The sequence below is a fragment of the Chiroxiphia lanceolata genome, chromosome 4 (genome assembly GCF_009829145.1).
Source record: "Chiroxiphia lanceolata isolate bChiLan1 chromosome 4, bChiLan1.pri, whole genome shotgun sequence".
Lineage (NCBI taxonomy): Eukaryota > Metazoa > Chordata > Aves > Passeriformes > Pipridae > Chiroxiphia > Chiroxiphia lanceolata.
In genome coordinates this window covers 43625997-43653981 of record NC_045640.1, presented here as the reverse complement: position 1 = coordinate 43653981, position 27985 = coordinate 43625997, and the positions used below count along the sequence as shown (strand labels likewise).

The window sequence follows — 27985 nt, the reverse complement described above, 5'->3', positions numbered from 1 at the left end:
TAATAATGATAATAATAATAATAAAAATAATAATAATAATATAATTGTATTAGAGTTTTCAATTTGGTTTTTGATTTCCAGCATTTATCTTTAGAATTGTAGTATGTCCACAGTAGTTTTGCTCGTCACTACATGTACATTAGCTGAAGTAAACTCTTATGGTAAATGGAAATTAGTTTAGGGTTAAATTGGAATTAGACAGTAATATTAATAGAAGTTTGCTCAAGCTTTCTCAGTCCAGGTTGCTTCACAAGCATTTCAAGGAATAGTTATTCAAGAATGAACTAAAATGCATGCTATGTTGATTTATTCAAATTCAGCATGAATTTACTTCTTTAGAAAGACAGTGTGCTTTCTTCTAACTTTTAATTCAGTTGTCAAAAGTAAGAATGGCACCTACGACCTCCTGTCTGCCCCTCCAGTTCTTTCCCTTTTAGCATTTGGCAGTTTTATTCTTCTTAGGTTATTTTCAAATCAATGTTTTGTTTCTACTTGCTAGATTTCAAAATCAAAAAAGGCCATCAGTTTTTACTGAGCTGTTCTCATACCCACAGTTATGATCCCCAGTTCTACACATTCTCTATAGACACAAATTTCACTGTCCAGTAATTGTTATCATAAAGGATCTTGGCAGTTTTGTGATATGCTAAGTGTTGGAAGGGGATGAGACTGATTTTATGAATGAAGCATTAAAACAACTCATTTTTTTTATATTATCTTACTTTATGGAGCTTTGGGACATTTTGATTTTCATTAAATTGTTAGGAATCATAGAGACACAATAGAAACCTTATGAACGGTTTCACTTTTTTAATTACAGCTGCTTTTAAAAAGTTAAAAAAAGTAATCTAATGCCTCCAGGAAAAGAATGGCTGTTTAAACATTTTTAAGGGCTTTGAACTGCAAAAGGCTGCATTCCAACTCCATCTTTTTTATGTTTCCTCATCTCTGTTCCCACGTAACACACATTATCTCTGTTTGAATTAAGTTAATCTTTAATAAACAAAAGGTAGCAAAAAATGGCATGTAAAATCATGGTTCTGATTATGCACATTTAATCAATATTGCTTTATGCTTGAATATTGTGAGTCTAACTTCCACTACCTCTTGCTCGATGGTGGTGTATATATCATGATTTAGACACTCAGAGGTGTGCTGAAGTCTGTCCATACTCAGGAGGTCATGAAGGCACTGAACTGATTTCTGTAGGACTACACATCTGCTCAAATTCCTGATCAAGTATTTCCTGAATGGAAATGCTTTCATGAGTCAGGGCTTTTAGTCTGAAAAAATAAGCAGAGAGGCTATTTTACACAAAACCCAAGATCCATCACAGTAATGGAGTTGTTAAATTCTTTTGAAGTTACTTGGATTCGTGAGTCCTGTTAAAATTCAGTACATTTTTCATGCTTTGCTGAAGTAGAGTGTGAATTAATATGGAGGCTTGAAAGATGTGGAGAGTAGAGCTTTGCTTTCTTTGTTTAAACAGTACGAACTGTAACAAACACCTTTTCGTCAGCTGATAATGTAATGTTCCACCCATCAAATCCTAATTTAGGCCTATGTAAAAATTCAGCTGTGAATTATTTAATTTTTGTATTTATTTATTTATTTGAACAGGAACTAGAAATAAAAAGACTGAAAGGAATATGCATATGCTAGGTTTTCTTGCAGAGTTTAGTCTGATTGAGGTGGTTTTTTAAACAATTATTATTATTTTGTTCTTGTAGTTGGTTACACAACTGATGACTTACGGTTTATCTGGCAGTCTGGAGATCCTGTACAGCTAGAGAAAATTGCTCTGCCTCAGTTTGATATTAAAAAGGAGGATATCGAATATGGTAACTGTACCAAGTATTACAAAGGCACAGGTAGGTAATCTAAGTGATTGCCTTGGTAAAACCCTTTTAAGCTTCCTTCAATTACTGTTTATAATTAATGGTTAATATTCCAGTCCATGTCTTACATTTCATGGGATAAAATAGATTGCTTTTAACTAATAGGTACTTCATATAATGGTAACTTTCATATGTGATTACTACAAACTGATTCAAATATAGAGACATCTAAACTGAAGACAGGATTAAATGTTTGTTTTGGTTTTGTTTACATATCTTATCATCTTCTTATCAGCATTCTCTTTTTATAGTTCTATTACCTGTTTATGCTGGTAAATGTCTAACCTTTCTGAAAGAGTGTTCACACAGAATCATGCCAGTTGCAGCAAAGTGGGTAAATTTTGATTTTCTGGTTCAAATTTTGTTCCATAAATGGACAGTATTAGAGTGTAACTTCAGGTGCTTCACCCTGCAGGTTCTTCCTTTCTCTAAGAGTTCTGGAAAGTCTGTCATTATAGAAAGCTGCTTAAAATCCTCTGCCTGTATTTATTTAATCCTACAATTATTTTCTGAATGTGAGCACAGATTTATCCAATGGTTTCTGTACTCTGGCTTTTAATGATTTATCTTTTCTACTTGGATTCGTTCCTGCTTATGATTATATCCAAACTACTGACATACTGTGGCAACCACAAAACTTTCTACAAGAATGGAAGTCAGCAGGTGTATTTTAGGCAGTGCCCTTGCATCATATAAATAAATCTCCCATTAAAACTTAGTGAGGGGAACTGTGGTGCTGCAGCTTCTGAGGACCCTTTGCAAGTTTCTTGTTGACTGTTCAGCTGAAGTGGAGAGTCTGTTACTTGTGATTGCTCCTGAGCTTGATTTCAACTCTGAAGAGATCTCAAGTAACCTTAGCAGATCTCAGATTTAAGAATTTAACTTGAAGAGATAATAAAAATTGAAGTGGAGTTTGTCTACAAAGTGCAAAATGAGTGAGTTCTTAGCCTAACTACATAATTCAGCATCTCGGGTTATTTAACATTTGTAAATAATAAGAAATTAGCTCTCTTCAAGAAAATTCTACATTTGTGAAAGCACATCCAACAACTGGCAGTGATTGCATTCAAATCTAAGTCAGGATATGGTAGAAACTTACTTAGTAATGAGAAAATGTTTCTTTCTTAATTAAACAATGAATTTACTGAAAATAAATAGGCTATGAAGTAGTGAAAAATTAAGGAAATGGATCTTGCATTTCCTGAATGAAATCCATACAAATTAGATAATTGTAAAACTTGCATTCTATTTGAGGCAAAAAGAAAATACTCAAGATTGCTATCTTGTTGTTGAAGTTATCGTGATCATTTTGAGTTTTGCCCTAGATCTGAAATTAAATGTCTAAAAAAAATTAGATATTTTAGATATTTTTAGGAACCTTAAAGAAAAAAATGTAAGAAAAATCAGTGGTGTTCTCTCAAGTTTTACCAACTTGTGACCACAAGTTAAAATGACACTCTGCAAAATGCTCAGTAAAATGCTCACATTTTGTATGTGTGTGTGCTTTGGAACATTGAAGAAAGAACATGAGAGAACCATCAGTTAAAAAATTAATTTTTTAAAGTTTTCACAACTGTTTTATTGCAAATCCTTTCTGTTAAGAATATCCATTTAATCTCATAATCAAAACTGGAATTAATACTTCAGTAATGTGAAAGGAATATTTAATATTTTAATACTCTGAAGTATTTTTAAAGGTGTTTTAAATACTCCATTTTTATTTACTTTAAATTCTTATGCTGAAGGTATTTTAAAAATACCTTCACATACAGAGTTAAAATTAATTCAGCTATGGATTTTGCCAGATAATCAAGAGAAGTGTTGCATGAAGGAGCAAATTTTCAAAATTATGGCTTATGTAGTAGATTCCTGCCTATTGCAAAGAACTCAATCTTTACTGCTTATTTTTGTCAACTGACATTTTATCATAACTAAGCTGAAAGAGAGTCACCAAATTTGGGGAGATTTTGTGGCAATAAATTGAATATATATATTTGCAAATTGCTTGTTATTCATCAGTTGTGTGACAGATTCAGAAAGGTCTTTGTGAGCTGAATGGTGAGGGCGATAGATAGTATACTCTGTCTGATGAAAAACTATTTAAATGAAGGCATACGGAATACATTTCCTACATAACACAAACAATGATTTTGAAGGTCATCCCTCATTTGAAAATAAAACCTAAAAGTATCTGGAAACTATTCAGAAATTATAGAGGGATAACTTTTCAGCCAACAGATCACTGAAAATGATAGAATGGACAATAAAATACAGCACTGAGAAGACACTAGTCTTCTACACAAGGATGTTTTTCTTTAATGTTTTATTATTTTGTTGTTTTGGTGTTTGTATGCCTGAACAGCTCTTTTATGTCATTGTACAGCACTTACTTGATAAAATATGGAAGATAAATGGAGAACTTTTTGACAGATTCTAGCTTCTAAATTAGCTTTGCACCAACTGGATTGATAAATATGGTCCAATCAGAATTTTGAAGTTGTTGTAATATAACATAGGAATACTCTTTCTTTGTGATAGAATAGTTTCTGAAGGTTTTTTTTTTACAACACTGTTGTGTTTCTATTAATATAAAAATGCCAGTTCTGCTAATTGAGTGAAAATATGAACAGAATTTATTTTCTGGCTATCAGATTTCTTGATACATTTGTTATCTCCAGCAAAACCTCTTGTACTACAACTTTATTTTTTATTGAATTATCTTAAACGGATATCTTCTGAAATATTTAAAATACTAATTTTAAAAGATTTTTTGCAGTATTCCTTGTTTGCAAAATTTACAGCTTTTCTAGAACCTGTTTTAAAAAGTCTGTACCTATATCATCTTTCAGTATAGGGGAAATCTGATTAGAATCACATTCAGATCCCCTCTTTCCATTCCAAACTTTCTAGACTAAGATTTCCAAATTCCACCTTTTGCACAAATTAATGCTGAGTAGGATTTTCAGGTGAGCTTAAGCTAGTAGGACTGCTAGACTCTGTGGTTTTTATCTGGATTGCATACTGCATCTTGAAGCCAGCATCAAGACGAGAGTCAGTTTGTCTTCCTGCTACTGATGTACTTTGAGAAGATGGAGGGTTCCTTATAGAGCACAGATAATACTGCAGCCTGACCACACTTTGTGGTTATGTAGATCTGCGTTTTAAATTTTTTTTTCAAATTAAACTCTTTGAATTTATAGAGACAATTGAATTATTGAACTTTTGGTCTTAAATAGAAAAAGGCCTGGAAGATATGAATCAGAGGTTCACTTGCAAAACACGTTAAACATTAATGCATTTATTTCTTTAAAGGTTATTACACTTGTGTAGAAGTAATCTTCACTTTAAGAAGACAAGTTGGATTTTACATGATGGGTGTTTATGCTCCTACACTGCTAATTGTTGTTCTATCCTGGCTGTCATTTTGGATCAATCCTGACGCAAGTGCTGCAAGAGTCCCGCTGGGTAACCTGTGTTTTCACATATGTCACAATCCGCTTTAACACCGTTCTGAGTTGCTTTGACTACATGACACTGGACCCTGAAAGCAACTTCACTTCCATTATTTGCTCATCATTTTCACCGAAATCTCCTCATTCCTAGTCTTCTAAAATCCACCTCCACATTAAGACTTCACTTGACAGTAGTTCCAGCATTTGTGTGACAAGCACACTGTGTCTGCTCCTCTCAACCTGGACAAATCTGATCTTATCTAAGTACAGGTGATGCTGCAAACACTGTGGCAATATGCGGTTTATAGGAATTTGAACATTTGAATAATCAGTAGGAAAGCAGGATGATAAGTAAGGCTCTAAAAAGCTACCTATTGGAACAACTTTTCTGAAGATTAATAGAAACATAATGATGTCTGGAACATAACTAGTATTCTTGTTACCTGCTTGGCTTTATTTCATTAGAGACTCAGTTCACGAGAGTACTTCAAGCTCATGTGGTCATGCTGCTCAGCACAACATAGTAGGCAGACCCTTAATTTATTACGAAATAGTAGGACACAGAGTTACTAAAACCATTATTATCTTGACTAATTGTATTGTACATGGGACTCCAGTTCTAAGGTGGCCAAACTTGCTGACCCCAGTGAAATGAGGAGCCAGGCTCTTCCATCTTGACCCTTCTATTTGGATTCCATTCCCCATGCTCTGACCTCCCCGTGCTCCCCTTTTCCCTGGCACTCTCACCTGCCCAAGCCCATACTTTCCAAATCTTTGCCATGTCCCAGGAGGTTTAGTACATCTGTTTTTAAGATCTCAGTGGTGCAGTTGCAGAATCCCTCCGTCTGCTTCCTCAGAAACCTCTTATGCACACTGGAATCTCCACAACCCCACAGGATGTGACTCCTGTGCAGCCTCGTATGCATTGAATGTGTGCCAATGAGCTCTGGAGACCCTTGGAGTCAGGACCTGCCACATCACTTTACCAATTTGTGTCTGTGATCTGCAGAGTCTTGCAGCAGTGGGTAACTAAAATCTCTGTGTTAGGAGTGAGCTGGAGCAGGAACAGAGTTTTTTATGTGGAAAAGCATCCACATACCTCCTGGCCTGAGCTCCATTGCTCTCATCTCAGGTAATCTGCCATGACTCTTCTTCCAGTGATATGACAGAAAAACAGAGCTGCAAACCCCCCCAAAAATAAGAAGGGCGTGAAGGTCCTTGAATATGTTCAGAGGAGGACGATAAAGTGGTGAAAGGACTGGAAGGCGTGTCCATGAGGAGTGTCTAAGGACTCTGTGTTTGTTTAGTTTGGAGAGAAGGAGTCTGTGGAGCAACCTCATTGCTCTCTACAGCTTCCTGAGGAGGGGAAGTGGAGAGGGAGGTGTTGAAATGTTCTTCCTGGTGTCCAGTGACAGGATGAGTGGGAATGGTTCAAATCTGCATTGGGGGAAGTTCAGACTGGATTACTGAGAAACAGTAAAGAACAGGCTTTCTTGAGAGGTGGTCAAGCCTGACAGGGTTTAAGGGTCATTTGGACAATGCCCTTAACACACTTTAGCTCTTGGTCAGCCCCTGAATTGGTCAGGCAGTTGGCCTGGATGATCTTTGAAGGTCCCATCAAACTCAAATAGTCTGTTCTATTCTAAAATCTGGAGAACCGTAGTAGGAGCTCTACTTCTGGTTTATGAGCCACAATTGGCTACTTTGCTGTAAATGAAGTAAACCACATTATATTCAGTCTATCTTTTTTCTAGAGCTCTATTTCAGAATACAAAGAAGCTTTTTTTCTTTTGACCTTTAAAAATATTAATAGTTACTTGGAGAGGAGTCTCAATCTGTTTTTAGTTTCGTGGCAAGTAACAAATACAATCTTTTACCTTGAAAAGTCGCGAGGATGCATTCCATAATGTGAAACATTAAGAGAGCATTTTAAGAGAAGAAGAATGGGGAAAATGTAAGATGCATTAAATTAAAAGGAATGAAACAGGAACTGGAAATATTTTTCACATAGGAAATTCAAATACGATTGAAACCAAGCTGTATTGCCACTTCTGTGATACCATGCTTCACATAGCAAACCAGGCAGGCTTATTAATTACGTAGTAGATTTATAAGAGTCTTAGTGCTGATTCATGTCACACAGATGTCTTTGTGACTAAATATGCATGCTTATTTGTCTTTTATTTGTTTCATGCATTGTAAGTGTTTATTGGATCCTTTTATGTATTAGCATTTCTGAAATACTTCATTTTTAACAATACTATTGGCCTAGTTATGTGACTTTTCCTGAATCCCCAGAGAAGCAAATAAACCCTCTAAATCTGACCATTCTCTGAGTCAGTATTTAGTAATGAAGGTTGTTAATACTTTCACTGGGGTAAGATTTATGTTTCTCCGGTGTTCAGGAGAGCAACAAACTAACTCTTCTAGCTACATCCTTGAAGATAGTTGACCTTGAAATATGGCAAGATTAAGATTTGTGTGTCAAATGAATGCTATCTAGCCCAAAACCATTGTTACCAATGGCTAGATACAGATCTCATCTTGTGAGAAGCTACTTCAGATTTACCTACTAATATCTTAATGCAGTCATCCCTAGAATTAAGTGCTGTGGGCTACTGCTCCCCATGCAAGCCCTATTTATACCTGTTTCAGTTCACCCAACTAAATCATCTGGTGGTAGAGAAACCCACGAAGGACTGGGGTCTGGACAGCTGTGGCTGAGCAACATAAAGGCTGATATCACTGAATGCTTCTTTCTAGTTCGATGCTGGTGTTTCACCTTTTAGTGAGCCTGACACAGGACTCTGCTGTTCTTTACAGGTGGAAAGGATGCCAGCATCCTTTCCTTCCTTCACTGCTGTGTTATCCCCAAAGGGAGTAAGATCTTCCCTGGAGCTATAGGGATCTGAGGGATGTCAGACTTCTGTCCACCCACAGTGGCCTGGCAAAATGAAGCATTGGTCCAGAGTGAAGGTGGGGGTACAACAGGGTAACTAAAAGCTTGGAATAGTGATCAATGGTGTGTTCCCCCCATACAAAGAACAGCTACATCTGCGGCCAGGCACAACCCACTCGCTGCTCATCACTCTTGTCCTCAGGTCTGTCTTAGTTCTAGTCATTTATTTTATCAAATTGTAACAACTGTAGGGTTTCAAAGGAAAGGCATAAAGATATATGTTACAACTCTAATATGAAGATGGATTGGCAAGATGATGTCTTTTAGTTTATGGAGATTAATGAGAGAAGAGAATGTACTGGAGATATCAAATTTAACGGAAAGCAAGTCAGAATATTAGCTTTTTCAATAACATTAGTAAGATGAACCCAGGCATCAAGAGGGATGCCACACTAGGGGAAAAAGTGCAGAGGTATTTCCTAAAAATGCCAGCTTTCCCTTTACTTTGCAAGTGTGGAGGAAGGAGCTCTAGGTCCCTTCTCTTTAGTGCTCTCTAAGAAGAAAAGGGGATATTTTTTTTGTTTCCCCTTTTTTTTTTTTTTTAATAACTAATCTTTCAGTTTATTTCTTCATGCTCCTCACTCACATTTCAGCGTTAAGCTTTGGACTGTGCTAGGTAGGCACCTGCTGCCAGAGGCGTGACTTACAGCTCTGGTACTAGGGTCTCCAAGGCCATGCCAACTCTCATCAGGCAGCAAATGGTTGCTTAATAGAATATTTATGTGTTTCTGTCTCACTTTATTGTTACCTTGAAAACCTAGAAGCTTCTTAGACTCTGAGAATGAACCTTTCATTGTAAGAATCCAGGAAAATGGAATTAGCTGCTGGTCACCATGACCTCAGTTGAAATGAGTAATGAAAATTCATGAACAATGAAAGCACCACAAAAATATTTTCAGCTACTAGAACTTCTAAGTTAGTTCTGTAGAATTCAATCCAATAATATAAGATATAGTATTTTAAGGTCTAAAAAGTTAGTGTACAATTTTTTTTTGGCACCAGGCATGATAATAAAACTCACATATTAAGACAGTAAACACTTCTAAAGTGAGTAGGAAAAAATAGCCATATCCAAGATGTTGAACCAGTCCATATCATTGGTTAATTTGGTTATTCTGAGCAAGGGTTATTCAAACAGCATGCTGGGCATAGGCAGATGTGTCATGTATATGTTAAGAGGCAGTACAGCCTTATTTGTATTTGTTATTGAAGTTTTTTTTGTGATCCATCCCCAACTAGCAGGTGTTGGCAAGTGAAAATAAATTTTTTTTTGAAAGAAGTATTCTATGCTTACTTTCTATCCTTATAGGCATGCTTCAGATACAATAGATGGAAAATAAGCCAGAGTGGACACTGAGGATTGTCTGTTTAGTATTTACCATATCGTTCTGTTCTGAGGTAACGCATCTGCCCATTCTGTATTATCCCCATGGACAAAAAAAAATCCAGCTTTGCAGTGGATCCATCGATACTACACATTTATAAATAAAACATCGTAAAATTCTGTGGTTTAAAATTGCATGACTGTAAACATTTCTTTACGCTTCAGTGTTTTAGCAGGTAGTGAATTGCTCATTTGAGATTAATGCCAAATAAAGTATCATGTCAATTTTACTGAAATCCAAATAGGAACAGTAGCAAAAGAATGTGTTGTTTATGATCAACTAGAATTGAATATTTTCATAGGCAAATACAGATATTTTCAATATAATTAACATTTTCACATCCTCAGTTACTTAAAATCTATCTGAAGAAAATTATCTCCCTATGAATGACAAAATTTTTTATGCTTTGGATAGCACATGTGACCAGTATAAGAAATGTAGTTGAGACTAACTGAATATCTCTTTTTGACCAACATTTTCTATGGATGTCAATTATATTTCATTAAACTGTCCACTCATAAGTAAAGCTTTTTATCATTAGCATTCACAAAACCAAAATGGGACATTCTGAACTTGGAGGTTGAACTAAGTTTTCCCCCTTGACAGCCATTTCTAAAGTTAGCTTCTTCCAAAAGTAGCTGTTCATACTACTGTTCTCTTTTCATAGGACCCTGTGAGAAATCTTTCTGTGAGATCAGGCTTGTATTTTATCTCTTGGGATGTGAGCCTTTTGTGGATGATGAAGCCTTGGAAGCCTTATTAGGAGAAATGCTTGTTGAAATCCACGATGAGTGTGACCTTTCAACAGCCTTTGCACATGTGCGTTTTTGTACATGATAAGGGCTTCATGAAATGCCCTTTATCTAGAAAGCTTCCTCTAGATCTTGGAAGCTCAAATAGGAAATGATTGTAGACCCTCAGTCACCTCGGTGTTTTCATCTTCCCAGTGAATTGGGAACACAGACTTTGTGATGTGCTCACACAGCTCTGCTCTTCAGCAAAATTTCCCTTTCACCTAAGGTTTGAATATCACACCCGTGAACAGGTCATTCAGAGAATTGCTCCTGCTGCAACACAGTTCAGGTTTCTGGGACAATGGTAGTCTAATTTAAAGGACTTGGAGTGTTTTGGTTTAAGAGTCATATATTTCTTTTCCACCTTCCCAGACTTGCACATTGTAAGATAAGTCTTTGGAAAGCCCATTTCCCAGCTGTGTGTTGGGGCACAAAAACCACAACAACCAGTTAGCCTCACTTACTTGTTTCTCTATTTATAAAATGAAGATACTTAATAATTCACCATTAACTGCAATATCCTACATAAGTGTTCAGTTTAATATGTTCATGAACCGAAGGCATGTGCACTTTGTACACCTGCTGCACCAACCACATTGTGAAGTCCCATTACAAAACATCATTCACTATTGTCTGTTTCAGAGGAAGAGCACAGCCAGTATCACTGAGAGGAAGTTTTCTTAATCAATATGTTGTTTTTTCTTTTTGTAGGTATTTTCTCAGTGCTCAGCTTGGCATCTGAATGTACCACTCTTGCTGCTGAACTTCCCAAAGTGTCTTACGTGAAGGCCTTAGATGTCTGGCTGATTGTTTGTCTTCTCTTTGGCTTTGCATCCCTGGTGGAGTATGCTGTGGTTCAGGTAATGCTAAACAATCCAAAGAGAATTGAAGCCGAAAAAGCAAAGATTGCCAAGGCAGAGCAAGCGGAAGGGAAGGGTGGAAATGCTGCCAAGAAGAACACTGTGAATGGCACAGGGACTCCTGTCCACATCAGCACTTTACAGGTAGGAGCTGCAAAGATCTGTACACAAAATCAGCATTATCCTCTATTAAATTAATTACTCTGGTAATAGTTGTGAATAGTGCTTAATTTTAGAAGTGGCCAAGACATTAAAAATGTGCTGGTAACTAATGACTAGAAACGTGACCAATTGGTCCCTAGTGATTTGGGGTCAGATGTACTAAATGAAAAATTTGTCTTTTAATATCCTAGCACCATGGTTGCTACTAAGCTTCAGGTAAATAAAGTAGCAAGCAACTTTACAGTTGCTGTTTTTCTCATAATAAATAGCAGCTGTCAAACTGTAACTATTCAGAGGACAGGACTCTTAGACAGTATTTGCTGAGACCATACTCAAATAACGCCCAGCTCATTGCTTTCCCCAGGATAGCCACAGCTGCACTGCATTGTATGTCAAGCATCTATGAAGCCAGGAATCCAGAAGTCTTTGCATCTATAAACAAAAGTCAGGTCTGTTTGTCTGTCAAGCAGTTCCTGCATTTCTTTTGTAACCAGATAGCATTTATGCGTAAATCAGTCAGATATCATTATAAGGACAAAGATGACGTACATCTTTGCTCAAGCCGAAGTTTTCTATCATGTTGCTGTATTCCTGTTATTGTAGAAGTCCTTGTTTGTGCTCCAAGAGTTATCAGACATCCCAGGCCAACTGCCCTCGGTCCTCAGTGATATTTATTTGACATTTATTCTGCAGAAGAAAATACATTATGCTACAGTATGTGTAGTATGAATTTGGCTTGTCCTTTTCAATGACTCAGCAATTTTTTTTTATAAAGTAAAGCTATGAGGCCAGATCCAAGTGATACTATTGGTACAATTTAACTTTTATCTTTCTTTAAGGAAGAAGTGGTTTATGCCAGAGTGGCCAAAACCCTGTCCTAGTATCAAGCTGGGATTGATAACTAATTACCCCCAGTCCAGAAGAGCTGCAGGTATTGCAGGGCAGTGCACTTTACCATAATTCTCATCTGGCAGAAGAATCTCTGGGAACTGTTTTGGCAGGCAACTAGACTCAGCTCAGAGAAACCCCATGACTGCTTTGACTTGTGTCACAAGTAATTCCCCAAGCCCAGGCAACATGGGAACTGAGTAGAAGGATGACTTTGCTACAGATTTGCTTTCCCTGAACTGAATGTGATATTTTAGTGTTCAGCAATTTGCAGGTCCCAAATTCAGCTGTTTCTTGTGACAAAATAGTTGCAGCAATCCAGCAAAGCAGTATAAAATATATTTTTCCTATTTCAAGTATTTAAAAAGTGCTAAGTGTTCAGCTTGATCAATGGCAAATTTAACAAAAAATTATAGTTTTTCAGTAGTGCGAACAAAACGAATTGCTAAATTACTGATTCTCCTTGGTGTGTTCACCCTTTCAGGTGCTGTTGTCATACCTATACAGGGAACAAAACTATATCTTTTATTATGTCTGTTGTCCTTTCACCTTTTAATTTTTTTTCAAGAAGGCACTGAGTGTACAGTGCATTTTAAGACTTAGAGGAATCACTGTCCACAGAAGTTCAGCAACATTCCCCATGACTGGTGTCTAGCAGCAAGCTGAAGGTTCTGAGAATTTAGACTTCAATCTGCCTTCCAAGATCTCATAGTGTCTCCCCTCCACAATCTTGAAATGTCAGTGTCAGCTTTTCATGTTTGACCTGCCCTTTTCAGGGTCTTCCCAGTTTGTTATGAGAGACCTTTAACATTCCAATACCTTCTGATGATCTTTATACAGAGAATTACAAAAAAATTGTTTACCAAGACATGGTGAAAATACGTATTCATTGCTATAACAGTCAGTCAAATGGCTGAGTGGCTCATAACTAGTCATCCAGCTGGAATTCATCCACCTGCTTTGAAACACAACCTACCAAAGGAAAGGTATCCTGGGCTGATAATTTCTGGGAAGATGACCAGGCTGAGATAGAAAAAGGTCCCAGACCAATGAATCATTTGACATCAGGATGTGATAGGATGGTGATGCTACATTTTATATAAAGCTATAAATCTGCCTAGCTGAAAATTCCCTGTCTGAACCAGCTACCGCGTAGGAGTACTTTGAAAGTTCTCAGCCATGCAAAAGACTATACTAAAGTCCTAAATCAAAGCAGGTGTAAATCTTTTGGTAGTTCTGACTCCTAATCCAAAACTAGGCCTGCCTCAGAAAATTTGGATTGCTCCCATACAGACCTAGCAGTGATCAAGTAGAGAATGCATTCGTCATATGGCAAATATGCAAGGGACAGAAATATTAAAGAAACAGGTAATGGAAAAAACCTGTATGTTGAAAGGTATAAAGAATACGAAACAAAAAGAGGCCAGAGTGCTGTACCAGAATTTCAGGAGCTGTTTCTCATCAGGGTCATATAGGATTGTGTGGGAGGAAAGAGAAAATACTTTGCTAAATGTCTGGAAAGACTTGGGTGACCTGGTGTGTAGCTTTAGGACAACTAAAGAAAAAGGACAACTGAGAACTGCACCCTGAAATGAGTATGCATCCTGTAGAAATATTCAAGGGTGTTCATTTTCCACATAGGAGATGGTACTTAGGCAAAAGTGACTGAGGGTGTATCTGGAAATGTCAGCTTGAAACAGTGAATAGACCAGATGGGACTCAAAAGTAAAGCCAACAGAAAAGACATAGAAGCAAAAAACTTCAAGTGGGAAAAAACAGAGAGTATAAATAATTCCATTTGTAAGTGTTTCTGCAGTTTAAATGAAGCACTTACATATTATGAAACATTAACTGAATGGTACTGATATATATCTGTAAGTTATTAAAGGGGAACCAAATTTTAAAAGAGAAATTGCTTTATTTCTCTTTAAAATGTCCTCTATCCCAATGCCGTGGCAGTTTGCTACCAGTCCCTGAGCAGCAAGTTGGGCTGTTGCTGCTTTTGCAGCATTGCAGCGGTGATGTCTCCGCAGGAGATTTGGGGAAGGGGCCTGTATGTAAGGTACAGGGGAGTTGCTGGGTTAGGAAGGCCCTAGGTGGGAGGGGGATCAGAGGGAGCGCAGGGAAGCAAGTGGAGTGATCAGTTGTTCCTGATTCTAGCCTTCATGAAAGAACTTGTTTTCATGTGCTTGGTCCATCTGTGAAAGTTAAAATGGCATCTGATTTGGAGACCTGGCATGTTTGATTAGTAAAAAAAAACCGTAACAAAACCACATGATAATACTTAAAATGCAGGCAGCTATTTTTCCATATTTATGACAAGAAATTGGGTAAAGGGATAAAATTTTCAGTATATCCTAAACATGAAAGGTTAATGTAATTCGTGATGGAAGGCTAGGAGAAGAGATCCTGTGTAGCAGAACCTGTAAGGGTCCACTGGAAGTTTTCACTTTCGGCACTGTGTCAGTAGAGTCAGTGCTCATGGTCACCAACAGTGGCAGTGAAGATGTCAGGGTGAAAACAGAGCTCACAATTTGCCAGTCACCTAAAGATCGAGGAAGGCTTCCATGGATGTGTACCTGCTTCTCCTCTACACCAAATCCTGGGTACTGGCTTATGTAAAAGCTGCATGTTGCTAGTGTTCGCCAACACCCCGAGTCCATGCTTTATGAGTCATGCTCCCTGCAACAGAAACCCTTGAAATGTCAGTGCCATTTTAAACCTAGAGGTTTATCAATATGACTGTCTGATTAAAACCAAGTGGTCTGTCTGTCAAGATCACCCTGAATCTGTAGAAAAAAAAAAGAGAAAATTCAACATAAGCACTTCTGATGTGTTTTTCTAGAAGCAGCAATGGCTATGCATTTACAGACAAAAAGCCATGAAAAAGTACAGCTTGGCTCCCTTAGCTCATAGCGGCTGCAAGTAGATGCTGTTCTAAGCAGAGGAGAAAATTATGCAACCTGGTGATAACTGCTTTCAGTTGAGGCTTTTTGTTGGGAAGCCTCAGTAGGAGTTCGCATGTGTTTCCTAGCAATGCAACATCATACAGTGAGAAAAACAAGCAAAAAGGGAAATGTTTTGAAGATGAATCAGTTTCTTTTTGCTTTCACTGCTGACGTGATTACAGGGAGAGATTGCCCTGTTAACTATAACACCCCTCGATTTGAAAAGTCACATTTTCATCAAGCCCATTTATAGAAGCTGTCCCCCACAGATAATGTGCTAATGACTGGAGAGAACATTTGCTAAAAGAATGGTTCTGGCAGATGATGAATAGCGCTATGCAAGTGGTGGTAATAGCCCTAATCCCAGTTATTTTTAAAAAGAAGCGGTTCTATTGCTTGCTTTGTCTTGTCAGAACCACATCTAGGCTCTGAAATCTGATATGGGTTATGTTCATCTCTACTGATTTATAATACACCTGACCATTGGTGTTGAATTGTGGTGACCTGATCTTCCTGTATTGTCTTTTACCCTTGAGTGGCACTCCAGACTCAAATTTTTATTGCAGAACCACCAGAAACCCATTTTACATTTTACCTTGTACACAAAATCACAGGCTGCAGCCTATTTTAATAGTTCCTGACAGCATTTCAGGTACAGAGTAGGTACTTTCTGCTCCAGTGACTCATGTATTCATCCTTGGAGATAATTCCAAACATGGATGTAAAAAGACCCCGAGCAGTCTGCTTTGAGCTGGGGGTTGAACTAGATGGTCCCCGGAGGTCCCTGCCAACCTCAGCTATGCTGTGATACTGTGATATTTTATGCATTAATATTTTTTCTGCTGTACTTTGCAAGGAGTGTTTGGAATGTGGTAGCAAATTCTTGCTGTGCTGCACTGGAAAATATATTCAGTCTGACTAAACAATCATTATATTATTGATGATCTACATCTATCATTATGACAAGAGCAGGAGAAGAGCTCAAGACAAGTGCAAGAAAGATTAATGACAGAGCTTGTTAGAAAACTCCTCCTTTATCTTGTATGGAAGACTCTTACACAACTAGCAGGATTTGTCATAGATCTGCATGCCAAAAAGAGGTACAACAGCAAAGGTGGCAAGGAAGATGTGCTGTGTAGGGCAGAGAATGCAGCATTACAGTAGGAAAGCACGTCAGCCCGAGAACATGTGCTGAGCTTGAGAGGCTGCTGTAGCATGTCTGAAGCTTTGCTGGGAATAAAGGACAATACATTTCTGCTCTCAAAAATTCTTGAGTCGAAAATTAGGGCTTTTTTATTACACTTCATCCTGATGGATGAAGAGGACTTGATCACAGGAGGAACAGTCAGTTGAAAAGGATCTTTATTCTAGTTGCACAAAACAAATTGAGTCAAGTCCTGGTATTTTTGGTGCTGTGAAATGTCAGATTTCACAAATTTGAGAACTATCTCATCTAGCTGGAAGAATTTAATCAAAAAATATGAATTATGCTGGTGAACTATCTAACACTGTTCAAAATAGCTGCAGACCAGAAGTGAAGCTATACTAATGGAAAAAAAAAACCCAAGACCTATCAAACGGCACAATTGAAAACAAACTGCCCAAATTTTTTAAACTAACTCAGCTTCAAGCATGTCTCTTTTCTTCTCACTGGCAAGTGGAAGGTGATAGCAATTAATGTAAGTTGAAATCAAGAAAATAGGTGTAGATAATAGGTGTAGGTAAGAAAAAAGATATATGCTTGGCATAACTGAGGACAATAGGAAGTTACTTTGCATATATAGCAGGAATACACAACCTAGTAAGAAGAGTAATGGTCCTATACTAGGTAGAGATGCTGTAAGAATCAAGAATTAGCTGAAAAGGGAAAAGTGTTGAACAAATATTCTGCTTTATGTTTGTGGAAAAGCCAGATATATTCAATCCAATAATAAATAGCTCTCATTCACAGTAGCTAAAGAGAATGTTAAACAATAGCTATTAAAGTTAGATGTTTTACAATCGAGATTTCAGCTTAAGTTGCATCTAGGATTTTTTGAAGAGCTGGTCTATGAGTACTGTGGAACATTAAAGTTGATTTTTTAATAAATCCTTTAAAACTGGGAGAGTTCCAAAATACAGCAAGAAGCTAACTTTATGCCAGTACTTTTAAAGGCTAAGTGGCAAAACATGAATAATTATAAGTATGACATCAATCAGTGGAGAATATTGCATAGCATACCGGGGGCTGACTAATAATTATTATTTGTAAGTATTAATTATCTTTAATATTACACATCATTCGACCCCATGTTAGCTAATAAATTTAAAATGGGTCAGTGAAATTAAAGCTGATATGTGTGTTTATTGATTTAATCAAACTGAATATAATTTTTTAAAGTATTATCAATTAGGTTTACAAAGATAATGATGTGAAGGTAAGAAACTCTTAAGAACATTTGACTTGGCTTCATATGTCGGCCTGGATTCATCATCTGAATTATGCAAAATCAAGGTTAGATTTGTTACCATCTGTAAGTACCAGCAGTTAATAGACTAACTATAGTCATGCCTCATGACTGAATATTGAAGCCAAATAAATTCAGGTTAGAAATAAGGTACATATGTTTGTGGGGAACGAGGTCATGGAAAAAATTCTCCATCCTGGATGTTTTTAAAGGAAAATCTAATGTAACTAGTTTGGGCAGTAAATGTGGGAAGTGATGAGGAGCACAGAATCAGCAGAGGCAGCGATGGGGAGTTAATTCCCTCTGCTTGCCACTCTGCATGCACAGGCAGCAGGTATTCTTCCTCCTCTTTCTCCATTTTCTTCTCACATTATTCCCCTGATTTTGCAGACAAAGCCTTTCTGAGCCCCACTGCAGAGGCACACACGCTGTAGCTCTGGAGCAGTGGCAGGTTCTGAGCTTGGCAGTGAGCACTGCTCAGCCTGAATTTTGTAAAAGGTGAGAAAGGATCATCACATTTTTAGGTACTTCGGAGGTCTTCATCAAAAGACAGGTGTCCTGTCCATCACTCCAAACCTAGACAAGGTGGCCCAATCCTGGAAGAAACAGGGAATTAGGTCTGTGTTTTGGTCCAAGCCCCAAGAGTCACATCATGTTCCTGTGTCCTCCTCGGCCCCCTCACCTCCATGCCAGATGGACAAGTAATGGATGCTGAATTCTTTCTGGGGCATGGGATGGCCCTACAGTATCCCAACAGCCTTCCCTTTCCAAACAACTGCTCCCCATCCCCTGCAGGGGAAAACCCATAAATCTGGTGGAAGCATCAAACCCATGGGTCTGCCCACAGGTCATGGGCAGGATAAGACAAACAATATCAAATATTTTCTGTGTCAGGATGAAGTCAAAAGGATATATCATTTAACAACACTTTACTTTCTTTACACATATTCAGTGCAGTACTCTAAAATCAAGCCCTGCAGTATCATTTTTCACAGAAATGGTTCCTGTAGCCTTTGCTAAGTGTTTGGGCAGTAAATGTGGAAAGCGAGGAGGAGCACCAGAAGCAACAGAGGCATTGTTAGGATTATTATTAGGCTTCTAGCACAGACTAAGACAAAATGAATAAAAGGCAGATAAATATATGTTATCTATACTTAATATATATTAACTGACTTTGTTTAGGGAAAACTGTAGGTCAACTGCAGCAAATTTAAATTAAAACAACAGAAATATTGGAGAGTTGAAGAGATGTATGAGAAGAAATTTGAAAGTATGGCTAGGCAGTAGCTGAGTGTAGAAAATGGAAGCATGACAGATTTGTAAACCCAGGGAAATGAATTAAATTATTTTCAAAAGTAATATATACTTATTAAAGAAAAATTTGGGCCAGGCTGCTCTTACAAGGAAAATTGTGTCACCCTGATAAATCGGTACTCCAGCTGACACTGAACTAAGCAGAGTTCTGTGTGAACATGCTGTGAACACTTCTCTGCTTATAAGGCAGAGGTGACCTAGAATTCATTCTCTCAGGCCTGCAAGTGAATGAGAACTGACTTGTAACAGCCTTTAGGGGAGCACTCTCTAGATACTGCAGTTGGAACAGGAATATTCTGTGTTGTAAATGAGAGCACTTAGGCTACAATTAGCATCACTGAGTTTTACAATTTATTGCTGGTAGTATGAGGAATGCATTACAAGTTTACAAATCCAAAAGGAGGCTTATAATTTCATACATGATTCTATTTCTTGTAGTGGCCTTACTAAATCTTATTAGTTTTGACCATGGAAAAAATGTAATATTCCTGTGACTCTTCAGTTAACATGCACCGCAATCTTGCAAGTTCCCTTTTCATTGCACAAGGGTCTGCTTTACATCTTTATTACCTATATCCTGGGTTATGATCTGATTGGAAGGAACATCCTGGATCAGTGACAAACAGCATCATGTCACCCAGGGCCACATAATCATGTTTATCTGTGTGTTAGTGACCACCTTAATAGACAGTTTGCCCCTGCTACTTCAATAATGAACACTGTCCCAGGCTGTCAGCTCTTTGATGATTGGAAAACAGTTGCAGGAAATTTGTATGTATAGTTTTGCCTTACCATCAGGGAATACCTATCTTGTTTTTATTTTTTGTGACCTGGAATCTTAATTTTGTGTGTAACCTTGCTGAGGTTTAGGAATGGTATTCTTCAACTTAGTAGTCCCACTAAAACCATGCACCACTCCCCCTCCCCCCTCCAATTGGAGGCACAATTGGAGGATCATGGGTTGAGATAAGAACAATTTACTGGATACAGCAATGAGATAAGAAACAGCAACAATATTAATAACAAAAGGTATAAGAAATTATTCACATGGAAAACTTCCTATGACGCTCTCTGCCATGTTTTGTCGACCAGAAGGAACCTCTTCTTCCCTTTACCCCACCCCCAGCAATGATGTGAGGTGGTACAGAATAACCTTTGTGCCCTAGCTATGCCCCCTCCCACATACTGCAAAAAATTAACCCTGTCCTGTCTGTGATCAGGACAAACTTGAGCCTCAGTTTTAGTGTATCAGTTTCAAAATTTACTGTTTTCCTGAAAAATATAACTCTGGCAAATCTGGGGAGGTGTGTCCACTGTTTGTAGAGGGAACAGTGCCATGCTTCTCTTCCACCTTGCATCAACATTGTCAATAATGAGAGTAAAAACCCTAGTCAAAGTTTAGGTCTCTTCCTCTCTGCCTTAGTTCTTTCCATGCAGAATACTTTGTCAGTTATCATAGAGAAGCTGATTATATTCTTCTGAATGTTTTTCATTCATCCATAAGTCTGGTACTGTATTTCACTATTATTATTTTACAAAAATGAAATTATGTAAATATCCCAAACTATCAGCCAAAGACTGCAGAAAACCAAAGGTGGAGACAGCTGAGCGTAAAATACCTGAAGGCACTGTGGAGGAGAGACAGACTAATGGAAAGAAGGGACAGGCAGCTTTTGGAAGAACCAACTTTTAGTGGACCAGTGGCTCTAGGAAGCCTTAGTTAAACTTGTGTTTATGTCAGTTGCCCATGTGTATAGCCTGATTTGTGAACCAGCATTTTTTTGACTAACTATCAGGTTATATATGTGAACAAATTCATAGTCTGTATTCTTTTCCCTTTTTTTCCCTACTTTACTGAGTAGTCCAATTGAAATGAAACTTTGGGAGAGGTTTACCCAAGTCACAAAACACAGTGTCTTGCAAGTAGTCTTTAAATCACTTCAAGCTCCCTGAACAGTGTGAGGCTGGTTCTCCTAGAGATGTGTTGAACCTGAGATAAAAGCTTTATAAAATCTAAGGAAGGAAATATAGGAATCTTTTTTTTCCCCCACAAAAAACCGCACATGAGTTTGAAAGGCACCAAATAATTTTTTTTTCTGAATGTTCATTATCTATGCCGGAACTGTTGTCTGGTCTGTAACAGACAATGATTATCCCATAGCACAGTAGTACTTCACCCCCAAGAGTACTGATGGAGCTACAGGAAACATGGGTATTCTGTATTTGGATTTAGATTTCCTGGTTAAACACAGTATATGGATGGCAAGTGCTGAGAACGGTGTCAGATCTGTGTTACTTGTCTTTAGAGAGGCACCAAGTACCGCAGGCACAAAGTGCCTTCGCGCTATGCAAGGCAGTCACCTTAGGATGAGGTATAGGATCTGTAGCTGGCAACTATTTAGAACCAGAAAAGACTGCATTTAATTGCAAACACTGAATTTTAGGGTTAATTCTGACTATGGCTTCCAGACCTTAGAAAAATGCAAGTATTGAATAGTATCTGTCCTGCAGGTTCATCAGCACAGAACTAATATCCAAAAATACTCCCCACAGAAATATTCCCTCCCCTTCTATCATCCTAAAATGAAGGAGTCTAACTATAGCAGATTGCACAGCATGAGGCATCTTGTGCATGAAAAATTACACAATTATGAATGTTTGGATTAGTTTATATGATTGACTGATCATCTTTAAGTACTTTATAACGTAACCATTCCGCAAATTAGGCTGATGTAATGTATCCCTATCAACAAGTAATTTCCTGTATGTTTGTTTGCAGTGTTCTCTAGCAGCTGCATTAAGTTTGTTAATGGGATGTGGTGAGTACATCATGATTCCACTCACTCTTTATTTCATAGGTTGGTGAGACCAGATGCAAAAAAGTTTGCACTTCGAAATCTGATCTGAGATCCAATGATTTCAGCATCGTTGGAAGCTTGCCAAGAGATTTTGAATTATCAAATTATGACTGTTATGGGAAGCCCATTGAAGTCAACAATGGGCTCGGGAAATCTCAAGCCAAGAACAACAAGAAGCCTCCTCCTCCCAAGCCTGTCATTCCATCAGCAGCAAAGAGAATTGATCTTTATGCAAGAGCACTGTTCCCTTTTTGCTTCTTGTTCTTCAACGTCATATACTGGTCCATATATTTATGATAAATCTTTTATTTATTTTTTTCATATGTATAAAATATAACCCATTTCATTATCCCTTCCCAGTCATGAAGGCCACTGTGTGAAATTATTTGCATTTGCAAAGCAATATGTTGCATCTTGATGCCGTGCGATTGTACTGAACATATGGCATCTGAAATTTGAATGAAAGCATGACACTGCAATGTCTGTGCTCTGACCAACGTTGTATATAAATGTACAGCACACATCCTGCTTTAGGAATATATATGAAGGACAATGCATACTACGTTATAAAGCTGAATAACGCTCTTCACTTATTAGTAACATACAGAAATTTAAAGTGTTTCTGACAATGAAACTGATGTGCACGTTGAGTATTATTAAAATCAGTATTCTAGTATATGTAGTATTTAACAGCTTTTCTGCTGACTTCCAGAGGGAAAAAACCACCCACCAAACATCTTGTTCTTGTATAATTTTAGATGGCACTGTTGAAGAAAAAGCTAAGATGTAATTCATATTATTTAGACTTTGTAAGTAAAGGCAGCATCAAATAAGCAGATCTTGTCTATGTGGAAAAATAAAGATCAGAGAACTACTAATTTTGTAAAATCAGCTCATTTAGGAAAAAACCCCCAACAATTGTGTCCGTGAAGCAGGCACACTTAAGTGCGTGAGAATATGCTGACAATAAAACATTGGGCCAAATATTGACTGCTGTTTCTTTAGGCACAAACTAGATACAATATCTCAAAAACAAACAAGCCACTTTCTAGACTAAAGGTATGAGGAGGTTTAGGGAGGAATCACAAGATGCAGTTCAGCATGAGGTTTGTTATACATTTTTACATTACGTTTACATTACTTTGTCCTTCTATAGCATCTGGCAAGTGTGTAAGTCACTTTTTTTTTGTTGTTGCATTGGACACATCTTACTTGACTTGTTTTGTTTATCCCCTTGAAAGCTTTCATTTTAAACAAATCAGTTGTCAAGAATGAAATCCTATTTTCACCATTAACTATACCTTTTTCATTTGTGTGCTAGCTAACACGTAGGAGTGAAAGCATGTCCAAAGGTCTAAGGGGCTAAGACTCTTAAATATATCATGAGCCTCCTGTAGATGCCAGGGTACATCTGTTGTAAGGGCAAGTCATACGATGAAATGCAGCCTGAAGGAAGGTGCATGTATGTAGGCATCTGAGTAGCGTGTGTTCTCTCAGAACACAGGGACTTGGCCTCGGCCCATGAGAGTGTGCGTAGAGAAATATGTCTCTGCTTGTAAAGCTGGGACACCACAGCTAGTTACAACATGTGTACATGTTACTAATTGCAATATGAAAATAAGGCAGTTCTCACTAACTTTGCAATTCATAAGAGGAAACATGAGTTACTGGCACCTCTTGGGCTCAGAAGGGACTAATTTAAATACATGAGACCTTCCATAGTGTGGCAACAGAAACAATCCCACTTGTGCTACATTTCTGGCATGTCCAGGATGTATTGAGCCAATGCAGGCCACCACAATCAGACTGTTGCATCACTTGGGTGTTTTCTACCATGAGAATGTTGTCCACATGCGGCAAAGCCTGCACAACCAAAAGGTCAAAAGTGGGAATATAAGAAGAGCAATGGCATGCCACATCGGCTTCGCTTGGACATCTGGCAGCCCTGCACGTTCCCAGGGCCTCTTCTAACCGCTGCCATTTGTGATCCACAGGCTGGTTGCAACTTATCATGTTTGGGTTGAAGAGATCTGCTCCTCAGAGTATGATCACGTGTTTTTCACCAGCTCCCTGGCCACTTTCTTGTGAGGGTTTCAGGGAGCCACTCTACCAGGTGGCCACAGTTTGTCCTTTGGATTTCTTTCTGATCCAAGGAAATGGAAGAAAAATCCCAGCTGTTACTGAGCTGTCTTGAACCAGGGCTGAGGGAAGGGATATCTTAAAGGTCTGCTTCAAAATTTTAATAATTCTTTTGGTTGAAGGTAATCGCAGAATTGTCAAAGACTCCTAAGAAGCAATAAGAAAAAGTATAGAAGAGGAAGGAAGGGAGAGGGAACTTTTATATGTACAGAGTGCTATATTTATAGACATTATTTATTCTCATACTTGTATTTTTTCTTACAGTACTGGAAGGCAAGAAAATAATTACCCTGTGTTGGAAATTATATGAATTTTGGAAGATAATTTTCTTGTTGGAACTCTTATGAAGTGATTTATCTGTAATTAGTGTCCACATTCTATCTGTAAAATCTCAATTATAGATTTTATTGTTAAATTAATCTTTGTTCCTTCTTGGTTTCCTGCTTACTTGATGGCTTTTGTGTTTTATCATAAAACATTTAATCAATAATACACTGTAATTGCTTTCCAACTCACACAAAGGGAAGAAAAGGGAATGCATATTGTTCAGATAAAGGTTTTTTGTTCATTATAGCACAAAAACTAAGGCCAGAAGCAAAGTTTAACAGCAAATTTGAAACTAAATTTAAAATGAACCAGTATCAGCGATAAAGAATTAATTTTCTTTTTACTTACATTAGATAATATTGCAGTATTTGTATTACCTTGGAACATATTAGCTTGTCCTACTGAGCAGTAATAATTGATTTATTTTATTTTTCCTCTTTCCACTAAAGGTCATTGAAAGTTTTGCATGCCATCTTACATTATGGTCCTCCAGCACCCTCTAGTTGTAAAATTCTGCCTGTTGACTGATTTCAAGAATGCGGTGCAAATACAAAACTGTATAGGCAATATGGGATCTCACCTGATTGTGATAATGTGACAGGAAAAAAACTATTATTAAATTAAAAATAAATGTACATTGAATCAATGTACAGCTATAGAAACTTGCAATGCAGTATGAATTTAAAATTGAAGAAATTAAGACATTCCAGTAGTAGCAAAGATGAAGTTCATGAAGTACACACTAGTAACTAGATTAACCAGTCATGATGTCTGAACAAACCGCATGACAGCAAAATCTGTTTTTGAGGGAGAGGCCATCTGTGTTTCAGCTGACATTTACTTTAAGTTCTGCTGTTTGCTGGTAGGAGAGTTACAAATTTTTGTTCTACCCTTAACATAACCCTTGGTATTTTCTTGGCTCTTAAGCCCTTTAGTTATCTTTCTGCATTTTTCAGGATTTTAGAACACATTCAAACACTGCATCAGGAATTTCCGTGGAGATTAATTAATTCATTTCTTAACTGCATCCACAAATTTAAGGTAGACAATAAATAAGGATGTGATTTGAAAAGTATATCTGCTGCTATGTGTTAATTCCCTGTAATCCATACCTCATGTTTGACATCCTGTTTTAGGAGCAGCTCTTTAGTGGCTAATGGCACCTCCTCTTTTTTTTCAGTTAATTCTGGCTGAGATGGTGTATGTGAGCAGTCTGTCCTTTGAGTGAGGAAAGGAGTTTATTTTTGTAAGTGCAGTGTACAGAAGATTGACTGCTTGGAAACACTGCCAAGCAGCTTTCATTCTTCAAAGTCTTCAGATTAATTTGGACTTGGTAACGGGGTAAAGAGAGAGTGTCTTTAGCACCCTATTACCCTTTAAAGAGAAAGTAGCAACACTGCCTTCTGGAGTAGTGCCAATGGGCATGACCACAGTCATTGATCTGACTCTATAATCATTTAAAGGAAATGCACTTACAAGTAATCTTTATTTAAAATTATTTTACTCTGTAGAGAGACAATACCTTACTTAAGCAGTCTGTTATAGCTGTTAAGGGAATCTATTAAGAGACGTTATAATACAGGTCTCTTCTTCAATTAAAGCAGCTTATCATTATGGTTACTGAGTGACTTGCAATAAGGATATTTATAGAATAGGTAGCATTAAGTTATTTATTTCCAAGGGAGTGCAACCTGAATATATGCAGTGCCAAGTGATTTTTCTGGCTATTGAGATATCGTAGTGCTGCAGTGAGTACAAATGAGGTGTGTAGGAGATAAGGGAATGATAGGACACTCTTACTGATGCTCTGGTATACTAATTCCGGGATTACAAAAGATAATGTGGAAAGAAATTCAGATAAAAAGAGATTGCATAATAGTTTTGTTTGTGTCTACAATTTAATTTGTGTCTAACAATTTAATTGTTTTGTGTATGAGTTACCTTATTTTTATATAACTATAAAGAATAAATTTAAAAAAAAGGAAAATTGATCTCATCTTTGGTGCCCAAAAGATACAGAAACTAAGTCTTTTCCTATGAAGCTCTACACTTAAGTAAACAGTGGAATATACAGGAAAAGAATGCACAGTTTTAAGGACATAAATTTCTCATCATTGTGATTTTGTCTACAACATTGTATCAAATCAACCAGAAGCAATCTGGGCTGCTTGCAGCACTCCTTTGTATTCTGACTTATTTGAGAGAGGTGCCTACCCCATTGCCCTGCCTTGCACCTATCCTCCTTCCACCAGTGGGAATGGTGTTGGCAGACATTTAAAATAAAGATTACCTGGCTATTCTGAAATCTTTCTTAAAGCCTTTCATTGCTATGATTATGTCTGTGCTGCAGTCACTGAAATGCCCACAGCTAATGCAGGCCTATCCAAATTAGCCTTAAACTAGATGTTTTGGGGAGGGCTGGAAACATCACCATGGTGATGGTGAGCTCTGGCTGGGAAGCCTACCTGCTGGCTAGGACAGGAAAAAATATGCTTGGTGTTAACCCCCACTAAGCTTTGTGCTGCCTTGGCTGTTACGCTCAAACGGTTGGTTTAAAGTTAGCTGGTGTGGGTGTTTATCAGCCCATGCCTGTGAAATGTAGGTGTATGCTGGATGACGCACCATGTGCTAGGACAGAACTGATTCTTCCCACGGGTGATGTGAAAGATGCCACTGTAAAATATTCTCTCCGTGGGTCTTGATGACATATGGGATTTCTGACATGTTTAATTTTGTGTACTGACAAGAGCGTTCACTGGCAATTATAAAAAAATGCCAGTTTATTTTCCTGAACCAATGCACACGTGAATGAATGAGTTGGATTCACCCACCTGAGCATGAACGAGGTTGCCTCCTGAGTCTAGGTCATAAGACTATCCCTTTTATGAGCCATTCTGTTTAAAGTCCTTAACTCTAATAGAGGATATTAGATCACAGTCTTTTGAATGAATAATGAGACTAGAGAAACTAGTGAGACTAACAAGACTAAGACTGTATAAGTCTTTTTTGGCTTCCGGATGCCCGTGGATGTCAACCCTGATCTTGAGGGGCACTCCCTGATTACTTTTCAACATGGGGTTTCTCAACATATCAGGTTCTGGAGAACAGCAACCACTGACTCCCTGCCAAGAGGGGATGTGTTTGAAGGGCCTTCAAGTTTGTTAGTCAACTCATCTTTGGAATATTGAGATACATCTACAAAGTCTGCCTGGCACCATTAACTGTCACGCAGAGACAGCAGATGCATTAAGCATGTCTTTTAGTACAAGAAAATTAATGGTCTTTCCTCTTACTGCATGAAGGTATGATTTACTGTGACGGAGACAAACCAGTAAGACAGTGTGGGTTACTAAGGATTTCTATCCCACCAGGCAGTTGCTTAGGCCACATATGATACTTTGAAACAAAGAAGTATGGGGACTATGGAGTACAAAGGATAAGGTATTGCATAACTGTTTTCCACCCGATGAGTTCCTGAATCTGTGGCAGTGGATAGTGTGGAGTTTTTCATATATATCTGTGTAGGTCTGTTTCTTTCTAAGAATATTCACAGT

The 27985-nt window shown here is 37.8% G+C and overlaps 1 protein-coding gene across 4 annotated transcripts in view; it reads left to right on the top strand.

Annotated features, from left to right (window-relative positions):
* GLRB (glycine receptor beta) overlaps window positions 1-26736 on the top strand; it is a 52189-nt gene extending 25453 nt beyond the window's left edge. For 3 of the 4 annotated variants that reach the window (XM_032685420.1, XM_032685419.1, XM_032685421.1), the window contains exons 7-10: window positions 1731-1871; window positions 5211-5363; window positions 11200-11492; window positions 21966-26736. In XM_032685420.1, the coding sequence (XP_032541311.1) occupies window positions 1731-1871; window positions 5211-5363; window positions 11200-11492; window positions 21966-22262 (884 nt within the window). In that variant the 3' untranslated portion in view covers window positions 22263-26736. The remainder of the gene's footprint in view (window positions 1-1730; window positions 1872-5210; window positions 5364-11199; window positions 11493-21965) is intronic. The other variant, XM_032685422.1, reaches the window with a different exon arrangement.
* The last annotated feature ends 1249 nt before the right edge of the window (window positions 26737-27985 follow it).